This window comes from Acomys russatus, chromosome 1 (assembly GCF_903995435.1).
Source record: "Acomys russatus chromosome 1, mAcoRus1.1, whole genome shotgun sequence".
NCBI lineage: Eukaryota > Metazoa > Chordata > Mammalia > Rodentia > Muridae > Acomys > Acomys russatus.
Window position 1 is genome coordinate 44645819 of NC_067137.1, and position 16697 is coordinate 44662515.

A 16697-nucleotide genomic window follows, 5' to 3' on the forward strand; every position below is an offset into this window, starting at 1 on the left:
AAATGCCTGGTGCTTGGAAAATTGTAACTGGGGACTGTTTTTAAGAAAAAAGCTTAATTTTAAATTCTGAAGTTTAGTTCTAAAACATCCAAGGAAAGTGTATTTTACAGTCCTGAAACTTGAAGGTTGGAATATGGTAAACTTCAAATTTTTAAATAAGGTATTACTGGAAAATACACAAAAATAAGCCACACCCTTTATCCAGTGGAAATATGATCAGGTACCATAGAGCAGGAACCTACCAAACACGTAGGGACACAGAATGTGACTGTCAGAACCAGTAGCACTGAGTGCTTGCTGCTCACCAGGCGTCCTCACACATGCTTTGGAACCCTCATTCCAGATGTGGAAGCCTCAACACCTTTCAAGGATTGGCTTTTGTCCTCTTTGTCCTAGCTTTCTTTCCCTACCCTGGGGCACAGAAAGGTATGGGGAAGACAGGATTTTTATGGCTTCTGCCTATATTGTATTCTAGCTGTAGCGCTGGGTTCCTTAACCTTGTTGTTAAAGGTGATAGACAGGTAAGTGAGCATTACCACGCACCATGTGGCAAGTGTCAGTCAAACCCTGTAAGCTGCAGACACCCTTGTGGGGTGAGAAGTTGGAGATGTAAGTGGCTCTTAGGACTGGGCTCAACTGATTGTGGATGGTGCTCCATCAGAAAGCATGTAGGTGGCAAATCACAGCTATTGATGTTGAAAGAGTTGAGGAGACACTGGTGCTTCCGGCTGGTTATTTCTCGTATGTGAAACGCCTCATTTGGCAAAGACTACTGAACTCCTGAGTACAAGTTAATGTTTTGCTTGGTGCCCTGTGGGAAAATGGCTTAAGACAGCCGTGCCTCTGCCCTACAAGTCCATACTCCTGGGGAACTAGGCATGTTTGTTTTACTTTTACACCTTTACCCAGAATGGGCGTAAGGCCAGAGATGCGTGTACAGACCTTTTGTTGTTGCAACTCTACAAATACTGTGAAGTGCCAAGTGTTGATATGACTTGGTGACCTCAAGTTCAGAATTCTAAGCAAGGGTTCAGGGGTATACGTGTTATAGTAAGCGATGCCGGTCAGCTGTTGGCTGGAAATGCTAGTTTTTTCCTATGCCAGGCAGGATTTCACCTTTTGCCATTTGGCTCTGGGTAAGGTACCAACTACATTGGATCAGTCTCTCTCTCTCTTTCCCTATCTCTCTCTCTCTCACTTTCTCTCTCTCTCTCTCTCTCTCTCTCTCACACACACACACACACACACACACACACACAAGGACCAAGTGGTTCTCAAGACACCGTCCCCCACCCCCACCCCCAGGTCACTTCTGACATTTTTATGAGTCTCTTGCTCATACCGTAAGGGTGTTTAGTCACAGCGGCAGATGCAAGGTGGATTGTCTATAGTGGAAGCCTTTAACGCAGATGGTTTGAATTGTTTGTATTTGCTTTAGATTTGGTTTTCTGAGCATCTTATCTGACCCACAGTGCTTGGTTTGGTGAGCAGGCAGATGGATTGGTTAGGTGCTGCTCCTTTGGGGTGTTGGGGTGTGTCTTCTGGCAAAGGGTCACAGTCTGAATCATTTGACTACCATGTTACGTGGGAGCTCAGACTTGGAGGCAGAGGTGGTACGGAGCCCAAGATGGGCACTGGAGACACGGAAAACTAAACCTTTTCTCTGCCGTGAGACTTGGAGCAGCTCGCGTAGTGGCTTCCATTTCAGAGAACTAGCGATGACTATTTTGCCTGGACATAGGGATGGTGTAAAGGCTAAATGATGTGACCATAAAGCATGTCTACAATGTAGCCACAAAGTAAGTATTCAGCAAGGCTTAGCTGCTGATTTTTTAAAATTACCATTACTCTCAAGAAAATGTCAATAGTCATGCATGCTAGGGGAAGCCACTGTAGGTTGTAATAGTGATGGAGGATTTTCAATGCCAAATTTTGTCACTGAAGCTTGTAATGAAGTCAGTATTTCTGTTTCCCTTGCAGCCTGTGACTGTGATCCCAGGGGCATTGAGACACCACAGTGTGACCAGTCCACAGGCCAGTGTGTCTGCGTGGAGGGTGTTGAGGGTTCACGCTGTGACAAGTGCACTAGAGGGTACTCGGGGGTCTTCCCTGACTGCACACCCTGCCACCAGTGCTTTGCCCTCTGGGATGTGATCATCAGTGAGCTGACCAACAGGACGCACAAATTCCTGGAGAAAGCCAAGGCTTTGAAACTCAGTGGTGTGATTGGTCCCTACCGGGAGACCGTGGACTCTGTGGAGAAGAAAGTCAATGAGATAAAGGATATCCTGGCCCAGAGCCCAGCAACAGAACCACTGAAAAACATTGGCATTCTCTTTGAGGAAGCAGAGTAAGTAGTTACTGAGGGAAAAAAAAAAATCACTCATGAAAGTCTCGAACTTTTGAACAGCCAAGATTTCCCAGGGCAGTACTTCTGCTAGGTTTTCCAGTCCTATTCCACAGGCTCTGGGCCCCCTGGTTATCAATGGTGTGATAAATTTTATCACAGAGGTGAGCAGGATAGAATGGGAGGCTCAGTGCTCCACTCTGCCCTGTTGAGGGAGAACTGGATTTGAGGCAGAAGACACAGAGGCTCAGCTTTGACATGTGAGAGGCTGTGAAAATGTGGGTGGCACGTTGATTCCTGGCTCTCTCCTGCCATTGCCCTCCAGTGTAACACAAAGATAGATCTGTACAATGATAAGTACTGCTACTACTAGGGAACTCCCGTCACCAAAATAAGACCCTTATTCCCAAAGTACTTTTCTGCTCAGCTGCTGTCATGTGCAAGGCATCTTCGATAGCATCTTGAAATGTCTACACGGAAACAGCTTCCTCACTGGGCCTTCTCTGGATATTTGCTTCTTTGATTCAGTACTGTTTAATTTTACCAGTTAAAGTGATGTGAATTAAGTGGAGATGCCAGTCGGGGGTCATACTTCTACCCTTTATCCTAGCCTTGTTTTCCCTGTCCTCAATATTTCAACTATCATTGCCAGAAAGGAGCCCCAAAACACCACACCTTAAGACTTAAGAATCGAAGGAGAATAGAGATGGGTGTGGTGGCACAGGCCTGTAGATCCCAGCACTAGGGAAGCTGAGGCCAGGAAGATCACAGAATGAAGCCAGCCTGGGCTATATAGTGAGAACAAACAACAGAGAGCCACAAGAAAGAATATGTAAATACACTCTGGGCTAGGATAGCTCAGCACTAAAAGTACATCACATCCTAGGTTTGCTCCCCAATCCAGTAAACTCTTAAAAATATAGTCGAAATTGTTTTCTATTTTTACATGTGTAGGCATGTGTCTGCCATGGTGTACTTATGGAGGCCAGAGCACAACTTGTGAAAACAAATTTTTTTCATCTAGCATGTGAATTCTGGGGCTCCAACGCAGGTCATCAGACTTAGCAGGAAGCACCTTTTTACCTGCTGATCAATCTCACCAGTACCTGATAGCATTTGTTTTTCTTTTTGTTTTTTTGGTCTTCAAAACAGGATTTCTCTGTGTAGCCTTGGCTGTCCTGGAACTCACTCTATATAGACCAGGCTGTTCTTGAACTCAAGATCCACCTGCCTCTGCCTCCCAAGTGCTGAGATAAAGGTATGCACACCACTGCCCAGCTAGATATTATTTTTAATTGCAATATCTTTGAAACCTGAAAAGAAATGAAAGCCTTTTTGAATTGGTCAATTAATAAAAATGAGCCGGGCATGGTGGTGCACGCCTTTAAACCCAGCATTCGGGAGGCAGAGGTAGGCGGATCTCTGAGTTTGAGGTCAACCTGGTCTACAAAGAGAGTCCAGGACAGCCAGGACTACAAGAAAAACCCTGTCTTGAAAAACCAAAAACTAAAATCAAAAAACAAACAAATGAAACGCTGGGGAAAAATTACTACCAGAAAAGTCATTGAATATCCTAATTTCTACCAAATCCTGTAATCTTTTTTAGTGTCTGCTCTTTGTGTTGGATATCCTCTCAGCTTAAGAAGCATTGTTGGTTTTGTTTTGTTTTTTAAGAATATTTATTCATTTACACATCTGAGAAGTCAGGGTATACCCATGCCTTGGAGCACATATAGAGGTCAGAACTTGTTGGAGTCAATTCTCTTTCTCCCACTTGTGTTTTGGGGTAGACCTCTTGTTGTCAAGTGTAGCAACAAGCATGTTTATTGACTTAGCCATCTCACCAGTCCCTTAAGTAGCATTTTTTAAAAAATGCCCCTCAAGTTTTTCCCTTTTTGTCCTCTAATTTTTAATTATTATTGTGTGCATGGGAATGTGGACATGCTTGTGCCGTGGAACACATGTGAGGGTCAGAAGACAACCAATGGTAGTTAGTTCTTTCCTTCCACCATGGGGCTCCTGAGGAATCAAACTTAGGATATCAGGCCGGTAAAGAGTTAGCTGCTGAGCTAGCCTGTTGGCCTGCTTTTAGCATTTTACATCTTGTAGGTTTTGTTTGTTTTATTGATTTCTTTTTTAAGAGACCAGGCCTGTCTAGTCACCGTTGCCTGATGGCCCTCAGATTCTTGATCTAAGGCGACCATCCTCCCTCAGCTTCCAGAGTAGATGAGACAAGAGCTACCAGGATGCTTGGATGATTTCCTAGGAGTTTATAGTGACTATCATGTCCCAGAGAAGACACTAGATTCCATCAGGAAAAGCAGTAGTCTCCAGAGATCAGATCTTCTCGGGCATTCCTCTGTTGTGTGTGTGCATGTGGACGCCATACTATTATATGTACACAGGTAGACAGATTCCTGAAGTGCAGCTTCAGAAAAATGACCCAGAAGAGAAAGGAGATGGGTTTAGATTCCAAAGGAAATACTTTAAAGGCCACATGTTTTATTCTCCAGAGATTAGGACCTGCTTTGAGCGTTTTTTCTAAGTAAAAGAGTAGTTGTTTTGTGGAAGGAAGAGGGTTCTTTGATGCCCTTTGCTTGGAGCACAGAATCTGACAAGATGGTTCAAGTGGCTCCCACTGTCTTCAGGGTGGGTTCCAGGGCTTCCTCCCATCATGCTCCATCTTGAAGGAGAGGTTGAGGGAAAAGGGTTTCAGCAGTGGCTGGGAGCATCCCCTGCATTGGAGTCTTGAGTCTGAGTGTATTGAGCTTGAGCTGCTTCCACTGAAAGCCGGCAGCCTGCATGGACCTTTGTTTATTTCACATCAGAGGCTTGGAGCTCCCACCAACACACACGCACACTCACGCACGCATGCACGCATGCACACGCATGCATGCACGCACACGCACAGAAACACACGGAGAGAGAGCGCTGAGGGTTCACTGGTGGTTTTCTTCAAAGTACTTAAAGAAGTTAGCTTCCATTGTCTCTTGTAGGAATAAAACTGGAACATAGAGGCTTATAACTGAGCTTGTCTGAAGATGGAGGGTGAGGGATTGTGCTAGTGGAAAATGCACAAAAGTGAGCCTTGAGAGTGTGGGCCAGTTTTAGGTAAGCTTGTTTTTCTTTTGACAGGAAATTAACCAAAGATGTCACAGAAAAGATGGCTCAAGTAGAAGTAAAATTATCTGATACAGCATCACAGAGTAATAGCACAGCTGGGGAGCTAGATGCACTGCAGACAGAAGCAGAGAGCTTGGACAAGACTGTGAAAGAACTGGCTGAACAGCTGGAATTTATCAAAAACTCCGATATTCAGGGTGAGGACTTTTTGTACAGGCATCTCAAACCTGACTAATAATAACCCTTTGTCTACCATCTTAATACTTAAAAAAAAAAAAAAAAAAAAAAGTTTTTTCTAACAGTTTTAAATCTTTACTAATTGAGTCTTTGGCACAAATGGGGCTTAAAAGTTCTTGGTTTTTCAATATGGGATCTGGACACAAGGCACAGCAGAGACCCCACTGTGTTAAAATGTGGTCCATTTCCCAATTTAACTCCCTTGCCTTTCCTTAGACATTTGTGAATACTAAAAAATTAAGTTGTTAATTTTGTGAATCCTTTCACATTTGAGATTACTGATCACTTAGGAAGTAACTTTTGAAACTATTTGAAATCATTATCGCAGGCCGTATAATACCCTCACCCAGAAGCAAAGGTGAAATATGTTAATGAGACAATTATGCATTATACATTTTGTTTTAGTAGGTCCCTAGAGTCAAAATGTATTGCACTCTTTATGTGTATAATAATCATTTAAATGTACCCAAGGACATAAATAACAGAAACAGTCATCTAGACATCCCCAGGCTTCCCAACACCAGGATTTGCCAATGTATATAAATAACATGTAATAACAAGTATGAAGGCTTAATTTCTCACTTTGCCTCAGTGTTTGACATCTTCCATATTTTGATCAGATGCTAATGGGACAGAAGAGATTCACTGATGTTAGAGGGAAACTCTACTTCCAGATATTTTTTTTTTCTTGAATCCTAAAGCCATGTAGGTATAATTCAGGGCCACAAGATACCAAATATGGGCCCTGGGTGGTGAGAAACCAGGGACAAGGAAGTTAACTGTAGACAATTTCATTTCCTGCCTTAGGTGCCTTGGATAGTATCACCAAGTATTTCCAGGTCTCTCTCGAGGCAGAAAAGAGGGTGAATGCCTCCACCACAGACCCCAACAGCACCGTGGAGCATTCAGCCCTCACCCGGCAAAGGGTGGAGGATCTGATGATGGAGCGAGAGTCGCAGTTCAAAGAAAAGCAAGAGGAACAGGCACGCCTTCTGGATGAACTGGGCGGCAAACTGCAAAGTCTAGACCTGTCAGCTGTCGCTGAGATGGTAAGGCTGGGGGTCTGGTCTCATTTTCTGTGTTTTTTTAGGAGACAAAGAAAACAATCAAAAACTGCTGCCTTGTCTTCAGTGTTGCTGTTTGCAATCCTGGTGCTCATGGTGCAGGGCGGCAGTGTGGGTTAGCTGTGACCAAATCCTGGAACTGTGCTTCCCAGCCTGCTCCTGCCTGGTCCTCTGTGCAGCCACTCCCCCATCTCCTCTATCTGCTGAGGGACTTGTTACTGAGCCTGGATCCTTTTTATAGTGTGGCCTTAAAAAACAAAAACAAACAAACAACAAAACTTTGCTTGTTCTGCTTTGAACAGCAACATCCAAATGGAAGAATTCAAAGTTGTTCAGGGACGGACTTTCTAGTTTTTCCATCGGTGTTTGCAAAATGTTCCTTTGTTCCAGTAATATTACCTGGTAAAGATTAAAGTCTGAGCTGGCCTAGAAAGCAGATTAATTTCTTAGAAGCTTTTAAAAGGTAACTCTGGAGCCAGGTGAAATTGAGTAGTGAATTTAATGAAAATCAGGCAGAAGGCCAAAAGAAAGCTAAGCCAGGTTTCCCCTGCAGTTTTCATGGGAGAAAACTGGAGAGAACTGAGACATATTTTTATACATACACCAACATTATTTTCTAGTTTTTCTCATTCTAGATAGAGGAATCTTTGAGAATCAGGTAAAGCCTGCAAAGACACTCATTTGTAAGGCCCCGGGCCCTACGCCTGCACCCCACCACTCCAAGTCACCTTCAACCGTCATTGCAAACCAACAGTGTGTAGCAAGCTGAGCTGCTTCTGATTTAAGGACCATGGTGCACTGGAGACAAAAACAAACCAAAACCAAACCAAACCAACCCTTTCTTTTAACCACTTTGTAGTTGCCATTTTCCCTCTTGCCCCTCACCACATCCACAGTCTGAAATAGAAAAAAGCCCTCATCTCGTATTGTGATCAGTATTTTTTGTTTTGTTTTTGTTGTTGTTGTTGTTTTGTTTTGTTTTTGGATGCCTGCAGGGCTTGGTATTCATTATATCATGACACTTAAAAAAATTTATTTATTGTATATGAGTGCTTTATCTGCAGAAGAGAGCATCAGATCATATTATAGAGGGTTGTGAGCCACCATGTGGTTGCTAGGAATTGAACTCAGGACCTATGGAAGAGCAGCCAGTGCTCCTTAACTTCTATACAATTTACCGCCATTTTGTTGATGAAAGAAAAATGAAGGTCTTGCTTCTCCATATCGTATACCTAAGAGTGCACACACAGTTTCACATGTATGTTAGTTTTCTTCATGTTTTAGGATCCCTTCTTTACAAATCCTAATGAAAAATCAGTCATTTAAAAATCTCGACAAATTGCAATGAAGTGGAATTCTGCTTTCAACCGAGGGCAACTTAAGTGGGCATGGAAGAGTAGCTCTAGCCTTAACAGATGAGCACCCTCTCTGTGTAGGCTTTTCTGTAAGACAGAGTTTTCTTGTTTTCATAGTTTTTGTCTTAATTACCCTATGATTGTTTATCTGTGGGCTCTCTGCTGCCATTTTCCATTTGTGTTCCTTGGACATTGAGAAGAGCTCAGTCATGCTGGCTTTCTGTCCCCATTCATGATTGTTGAAACAAAGCAGCTCTAGTGTGCTGCCAGACTGCTCCCAGAAGGCATTCCTAAGGCTAAGTTTGAGTCTTGAGTAGGACTCATTTTCTGCTATAGCACATAGTAGAATACAATTATTCTAGTCTCTCTTACGTCTTATCCCCTCTCTCTCTTCCTCTGTGTGTCTATTTCTTCCCCCTTTCCTTCTCTCCCCATGCTCATTTAATAAACATATATATATGTGTATGTGTGTGTGTGTGTGTATGTGTGTGTGTGTGTGTATATATATATGAGAGAGAGAATACAATCATTCTAAAGTGCTTTATGATCTATAAACCAGATCATTATTTTAGTTATTAACATATTTGGGATTATAGTTATAATTATTTGGGCCAAAGAGTTCACAGTATCTCTTAAAAACATGGTGTCTTGAAAACAATGCTTTTGTGTTTGGAAGTATTCTGGTAACTGCTTCCCACTGCAGTAAACCTGCCCTCTCCTCAGTACAGTTTCCATAAAGTGCTAAATATAACTTTCTTCCTGCACAACCCTTTCCTATCATACAGCGTGTTCGTAATTTCCCTGCTTACATCTGATTGTCATAACCATGACGCAATCTTAAAGAAGTTTGTGGTAGAGGAAAAAGGTCTGAGTACAAACTGGGTGGGGTGGTGGAAGGAACTTGGAAAAGTTACATCCACCTTTGTTCATACAAACGGTCTTCTTTTCGCATCTGAAATGTTCCAGCACTTTCCTTACACAAATCCTATCCTCCTGCTTTTCTATCTCCATTTAATTCTCAGCACTATCCTTTGCTAACTTTTCTCACTACATGTCATCTATCCTTGATGACAGTTACAGGCCAGATAGCAGGCCATCTTCACCAGAGCACTTGGTGATGACTCTAAAGTTCCATAGTACCTCCCTGTCCCAGTGTAACTCAGAAAGTCTTTGACTCTAGCAGAACTTGATAAAGCAGATAATGCCTGTTACCTAGGAGGGCTCATAAGCTATCCTGCATTTGACTAGAAGGTATGGAGATTAAAGGTCAGTGGAGGCAAGCTGGATGGCTCCTGCATCTGACACTTTTTAAGTATCCTTGCTGAGGACCACCTGTGTTCTTTGGCCCACCCTCAACTGTTCTGTTGCTGACTTACCCTGAACCGTGTTCTTGACCCTTGGTTAATTGCAGACCTGTGGCACACCTCCAGGGGCCGACTGTTCTGAAAGTGAATGTGGCGGCCCCAACTGCAGAACTGATGAAGGAGAGAAGAAGTGTGGGGGGCCTGGCTGTGGTGGTCTGGTCACTGTGGCCCATAGTGCCTGGCAGAAAGCCATGGATTTTGACCGTGATGTCCTGAGTGCCCTGGCTGAAATAGAACAACTCTCTAAGATGGTAAGTCCGTGGGTGGGCTCAGGTTGTTCATTAGTTGCAGTTGTAGGAAGAATCTGAAAAGGAGTCAGTTCCACATGCTAACTAGGTTCACTGTCCAATGTGAAAGCTGGTGTTTCTGTGTGGTCAAAAGGTGATGCTGAGGTTCTTATTCAGTCTAAGAGTTTGCTTCTGCTTCATGGAAATAACATGTAGGTTAGGTGAAAGCAGCATAACTCTTATATTAACAATTTGAGAGAACATGTAATTGCTCTACTGCACAAAACTGGGCAGTTTTAAAACGACACATACTTAGACCACCAAGTGTTGTAGAGCCAACAACAGTTTGAAAACATTTCAAATGCTGGCCCAAAGAATACTGAACAGGAACGTGTATACTGAGTGCCTTTATGTACAGAGAAGCACAGTATTGGAGTAAATAGGAATTTGTTTCTAAGTTTGTTGACATTACTTTTTAGATCATTTGACATGCGGACCTGGTTATAGAGGGCAAGATCATAGACTGCTTATTCTTCATGTTTAGGTCTCTGAAGCAAAAGTGAGAGCAGATGAGGCTAAGCAGAATGCTCAGGACGTACTGCTGAAAACAAATGCTACCAAAGAAAAAGTGGACAAGAGCAATGAGGACCTGAGGAACCTCATCAAGCAGATCAGAAATTTTCTGACTGGCAAGTAGTCATTTTGTTTTACTTCTACTTTCAGACATTTGTTCCTGCAAAATTCTGTTTGAGAGGCAAGAGTTCCTATCTGAGTTTTAGGTAAAGTACATTTCTGGCAGGAAATAAAGTAACAGAAAATACCTGTTAAGAATGTCTTCATGAGTTGGGTGTGGTGGTGCAAGCCTTTAATCCCAGCACTTGGGAGGCAAAGGCAGGTGGATCTCTGAGTTCGAGGCCAGGCTGGTCTACAAAGTGAGTCCAGGACAGCCAAGGCTACACAGAGAAACCCTGTCTCAAAACACAAAAGGAAGGAAGGGAAGAAAAAGAAGGAAAGGAAGGTCTCATTTCAAGCTGAACATGTAGGTGTACATCTGTAATCCCAATACTTGGAAGATAGAAGTAGAAAAATTAGGCATCAGTGCTGGACTACACTCAGCTAGCCTGCCTTAAAAGGGAAAAAAGAAAGCCATTTATATGTATGCATACATGTGTACAAAAGTGCCCCAAGGCCAGAAGTGGGTGTCAGACCCTCAGGAGCTGGAATTGCAGGCGGTTGTAAGCTGCCCGAGAGAATGCTGAGCTCCGAATTCTGGTCCTCTGACAGGGCAATAAGCATCTTGACTTTCTCGGTAGCCCTCCTCGTCTTGAAGTATAGGTTGTAAACAACTTTCCCAAATGTTCGCAGGCACTGCCATACCTGCCGGGGATTCCCAAGCGGCTTACCACGAAGTCAAAACATTTACTACGAAAACAGACTTAGGACTTTTGTCAATAGAACCTTGAAGGGGTTGTTACCTTAGCAATGTCCCCAAGGTTTTATCATCTGTCTAGAACCTAGCAGTTAATGTTTTCTGTGGAGAAAGAAATCTCTAGAATTTGGTCCAAATTTTAAGTTTTGGTTATACTTCATATACTGTCAACATGGATGCTGTTGGGTTGCAAGATACAGAAAACTTGCAACTGGATCAGAATTAGTCAAGAAGGGTATTTATGATATCATTATAACAAGTCCAAAAATAAGTCTAACTCATGGGTCTGAGACTCGCTCACTTCACCTTTTCTCTCTTGCCATTCGAAGCCCATCAGCTTTACTCTTGAGCTGACCCCCATCGTTACAAGAGGTGATCTGACATGAGGGGCTGGTGGAAGAAGAGGACCCCTCCTTACTCCTTTGCTAGACCGTTTTAGGAGGGAGGAAAGCGTTAGGCATTCTCATGCATCTCTGACGAGGAATTAGTCATCAGTAGATGGCCCATACATAGATGCCACTGAAGTGGAATGTGCCTGTAAAAATTGGCAGACTAATAACTTAGTGCTCACTTCATTTTGCCTGATTTTCAGGTATCTGTTAACAGACAGGAGAAATGACTAGTAAAGACAGTTTTCCAATGACAACTGGAAACAAGATGGAAAGCCATGCCTCAACCATGTATTTGTTTTTCCACATTTATGTGCACTGAGGTCCAATTGATGTTCTTAGTCAAAAAATGAAAATGGCTTACAGAGATCTGACCTGTTTAAAGCTTAACAATACATAGACATAGACTCGAGTTTTGCTGAAGTCTTGGTTCTTGTTACACTCCAATCCCTTCTAGAATTTCCTAAATTTAGGTAACTGATAAGGAATATTGGTGTACAGCCCTAGTTATCCCAACTCCCTATGTAGACCAGGCTAGCCTCTGAGGTCTGGGACAAAGTGTGTACCAACCTTATGTGAGTGTAAAGGTTTTTGTGGCCTTGTAGTCCCAGCTTTAAATGCTAGGCTCTGATCTTCCATAACCCAAAGCCAGTTACACATAACATGCTTTTTCTGCCCTTTCTCCCCAGCCTGAAATGCCCTTCAAAGCCTGCTTGGTTCCTCATCTTGCATGACCTCTCCAGCCTAGAGCATACCTTACTGTTAGAGGCATGTCTCTTGCAACCCTGAAATAGTGGGTATATGATATGATGTGGCTGAGCAAAGCAGCTGTGTGATTTTTCTGTCTGCCTTTCACAGAGGATAGTGCTGATCTGGACAGTATTGAAGCAGTTGCTAACGAGGTACTGAAAATGGAAATGCCTAGCACCCCACAACAGTTACATAATCTGACAGAAGACATCCGGGAACGAGTTGAAACCCTTTCTCAAGTAGAGGTTATTTTGCAGCAGAGTGCTGCTGACATTGCCAGAGCTGAGATGTTGTTGGAAGAAGCTAAGAGAGCAAGGTATCTGAAGACACAGTGGCAATCTGGGCGGGTGGGCAGGCTGCTTCTGCTGTGACTAGCATGCTGTAAAAGAGGACTTTAACTAATGGTCTTTCAGGAGACTATGCTTTCAAAGAAATGCTATTTTTTTCCAAAGGAAAAATGTTTTCATGTTAAATGCAGTGTGTGTTCTTCTGCTCAGCAAAAGTGCAACAGATGTTAAAGTCACTGCGGACATGGTGAAGGAAGCATTAGAAGAAGCAGAAAAGGCCCAGGTTGCAGCAGAGAAGGCGATTAAGCAAGCTGATGAGGATATCCAAGGAACCCAAAATCTGCTAACATCGGTAAGGTGCTAGACCTGGGTTATATGGAGGAAACACGTATTTGTTACTTAGGGACACGAAACTCTGTCACACTGAAAATTATTCCTTTAATTAAATTGGAACTATTTCTTAGCATAGGTGTTTACTCTCCTCTAAAGTGAAAGTCTGTCAGAAACTAAGCACTATTCTTAAGAATTTTAATTATTATTCGCAATTTTTTCCAAGTTAATGGTATACCTCCAAGGATGAGGATCTTGGGTGTGACTTACTAATTTTAGCCTGTGTCTCTACCAAATTAGCTTTAAATGTTTTGCTCTTCAGTTAGTTCTGTGGAATATGCCTATCCTTGAAGGGAAGCTAAAGGCCAGATTCCTTACTCTGTCTAGCTTTTAAAAGATAGTGTTTGTCCTTCCAATGAGAGCAACTTACAGACTCTTACCAGTTGCCCAGGTCTCTCTTCTGCTGGGGTAACTTGGTATTTCTAGTGTCCCGAGTCTCCACATCTTCAAGTCAACTCCCCTTCATTAGCAGAGTTTAACACCAAGCTGACAGGACTATCTACAAAGATGACTGCAAGTTATCAGTTTACTATCCACACAATTTGGAATTTCCATTGGAAATACTTCTCACAGTTGCTCATTTGTGAATGTTCTTTAGCTAAATACAGCTTGGATCAGAAGACATTTTTAAAAAAGAATGTGAGGTGCAGAAACAATGGAAGCCGGGCACTTTTAAGCCATGGCTCTCAACCTTCCCGATACCTAGACCCTCTAATACAGTTTCCCTTGTTGCGGGGACCCCAACCATAAAGTTATTTTGCTGCTACTTCATAACTATAATTTTGCTACTGTTATGAAAAGATCTGATATGCAATCACCAAAGGAAGTCTCAGCCCACAAGTTGAGAACTACTGATCTAAACTGTCCTAATACTGTCAACATTTCTGGTTTAGTACAAATTAGCATAGCCCTAAACATATACTAATGGGTTCTGGATGATTAACATCACACCTTTAGATTGAATCTGAAACCGCAGCTTCTGAGGAAACCCTGACCAACGCCTCCCAGCGCATCAGCAAGCTTGAGAGGAATGTGGAAGAGCTTAAACGTAAAGCTGCCCAGAACTCTGGGGAGGCAGAATATATTGAAAAAGTAGTATATACTGTAAAACAGAGTGCAGACGATGTTAAGAAGGTAAGTAAATCTTTGTAACTTCATAGCTAAGTTGATAAATAGGCAACCAGTTTTCTCTTTACCTTCGTTAATATTAAGATACAAATAGCCCAATGACCTATTTTTTAAAAAAAGGTTTATTATGTATAGGGTGTTCTGCCTACATGTACACACACATACCAGAAGAGGGCAAAGGGCATCAGATCACATTATAGATGGTTGTGAGCCACCATGCGGTTGCTAGAAGAGCAGTCAGTGCTCTTAACCTTTGAGCCTTCTCTCCTGCTCCTGCTCCCAATGACCTATTGTAAAACAGCAGTCTTTAGGATAAATGAAAAAGAATGGATTGTGGGACACAACTGTAAACCTAAGCCCTCAGATCTCAACCTGGGTATGAGTTTAAAAGAATGGAATTAATTAGAACTGGGATGGTAGTCTAAAAGCATACATACTAGACTGGAATTTCTGTACTGTAGTTCGGGGAGAAAACTCTTTATGACATGGCAGCTGGCCAGTTATTTGAGAATACTTTAAAGACAGAATGGAGAAAGCTTAGCACAGAGTAGCTAGTAGGAAGTCAAATCATACCTTTCAGACTTGTTTTGAATTGCTACTTTTTGCTTCTCATTGGAAGGCACTGTATTTAGCAGATTTATGTTTTACACACATTTCATTTCTAAATTTACCTCCAAAGACAGCTTTTTAAACATGGAAGTAAAGTCAGGATTGTTATATTGCCTAATTTTGATTTCTTATTTTTGAAAAAAGAGTGTTTAAGTTATTGTAGCTTTCCAATACTACATAAAAGTAATTTCACTGCACCTGAATTGGGAAGAGGGGCAAACCTCAAGAAAAATTACTTGCCAGTGTCGACACTCCTCCTTGTTCCTACTTACCTGCAGTTCTGAAGGCGCACAAATCTCCCAAATAGTCTCATGGCATTGAAAAAAACAATATTGAAAAATTTAAAGGCTCTAGAAATTTTCATAATCACTGTTGTACCTATTGCTTCAACTCCTGTATTCTCTATTTGGTGTGTGCCTGTGGAGTGTTATTGATCTGTGTTGATATGTTGGCCTCAAACTCAGATCTACCTCCCATTCCCCAAGGGCCTGGATCACCGGTGTGCACCACCACAGCCAGCCATTCCCTTCTCTGTGTGTGTTATAGACCTTTTCTTTCCTAAACCTTTATTTTCCTGATGTCCAGTCTACTTCTGTATAGCTGGTTGTGCTTATTTGTCTGTAGTAAGTGCTCATCCAAAGTAAATAGGGTTAAGCCCTACAGTAGTAGACTTAAAATTCCAAATTTTCTTGGCAATGTTTTTAAAGGTTACAACTTAATATGAAGCCCGAGTACTTTGATGACCCTTAATCCAGGATGCTTGCCTGTCCCCTCCCCCCAATATTAATGTCTTTCGTCTGAAGATCTTGGACATTACTGGTTTCACTTCTTTCTGTCTTAATATGGAACTGCAGACTCTAGATGGCGAACTTGATGAAAAGTATAAGAAGGTTGAAAGTTTAATTGCCCAAAAAACTGAAGAGTCAGCAGAGGCCAGGAGGAAAGCCGAGCTGCTACAAAGTGAAGCAAAGACACTCTTGGCTCAAGCCAACAGCAAGCTTCAGCTGCTGGAAGGTGGGTCGGGTCTTCCTGTTTATGGCTTATTATAAAAGTGAAAAATCTATTCACTTTGGCTTAGGTTTTTGGTACCCTTACATTAATTTTAAAATCATATGGTATAAGTAGTTCACATTTAACCTTATTTTTAACTTTACTTTTATTTGTCTCCATAGATTTAGAAAGGAAATATGAGGACAATCAAAAATACTTAGAAGATAAAGCTCAAGAATTAGTACGACTAGAAGGAGAGGTCCGTTCACTCCTTAAGGACATAAGCGAGAAAGTTGCTGTTTATAGCACCTGCTTGTAAGAGGAAAGTGCTGTAAGTGGCTGCAGTGACCAAAGTAAACCAAACGTACAAACTGATGCAGTGATTTGCAAAATAACTCATTATCTATTTAAAGTTTTTAACCACCCACTTTTGTATGAAGTTAAATAAAATACATTGGTTTTGTATAAACATACTATGTTTCTTTTATAAAATGCTACTTTCTTTGTGAAGATGGGCTTGTAAAGCACTTGAAGATGACACTAATGTGTATTCTGTGTACAAGCAAGTTAATAATAATCATTCATTTGTTAGGAGACCATCAAGCCGGGCATATCTGGACCCAGAAGGGACCTGTACAAACTGTTGCACCAACCAAGGACAATGCATACAGAGAACCTAGAACCCCCCCGCCGCCACACCCCCCCCCCCCGCCCCGGTTCAGATCTAGCAATGGACAGTTGTGGGGGAGCTGGGACTGCCTCTTACATGAACTCTGGTGCTCCTGATGTGATCACTTCTCCTTGGCAGGGAGACCATGCCATGGGGGCGATGGGTGGGACGTAGGCTATCTGGGTGAGATCTGATAGGCTGTGGTCAGCTGGTGGGAGAGGAGGCCCCCCCCTCAAAGAGGTCTAGGGGAGGGGAGTAGAGTGGAAGAGGGAGGGAGGGTGAAAATAGGAAGATACAAATGAGGTGATAATAATCAGGAAGTAAGATGAATAAATTAT

The 16697-nt window shown here is 42.4% G+C and overlaps 1 protein-coding gene across 1 annotated transcript in view; it reads left to right on the top strand.

Moving 5' to 3' along the window:
• Lamb1 (laminin subunit beta 1) overlaps positions 1-16167 on the top strand; it is a 70301-nt gene extending 54134 nt beyond the window's left edge. Inside the window, exons 24-33 of the mRNA XM_051144565.1 lie at positions 1981-2350; positions 5483-5667; positions 6515-6756; positions 9538-9741; positions 10262-10406; positions 12394-12601; positions 12783-12924; positions 13920-14096; positions 15554-15713; positions 15872-16167. Coding sequence (XP_051000522.1) covers positions 1981-2350; positions 5483-5667; positions 6515-6756; positions 9538-9741; positions 10262-10406; positions 12394-12601; positions 12783-12924; positions 13920-14096; positions 15554-15713; positions 15872-16008 — 1970 coding nt within the window. The 3' untranslated portion in view covers positions 16009-16167. The remainder of the gene's footprint in view (positions 1-1980; positions 2351-5482; positions 5668-6514; positions 6757-9537; positions 9742-10261; positions 10407-12393; positions 12602-12782; positions 12925-13919; positions 14097-15553; positions 15714-15871) is intronic.
• The last annotated feature ends 530 nt before the right edge of the window (positions 16168-16697 follow it).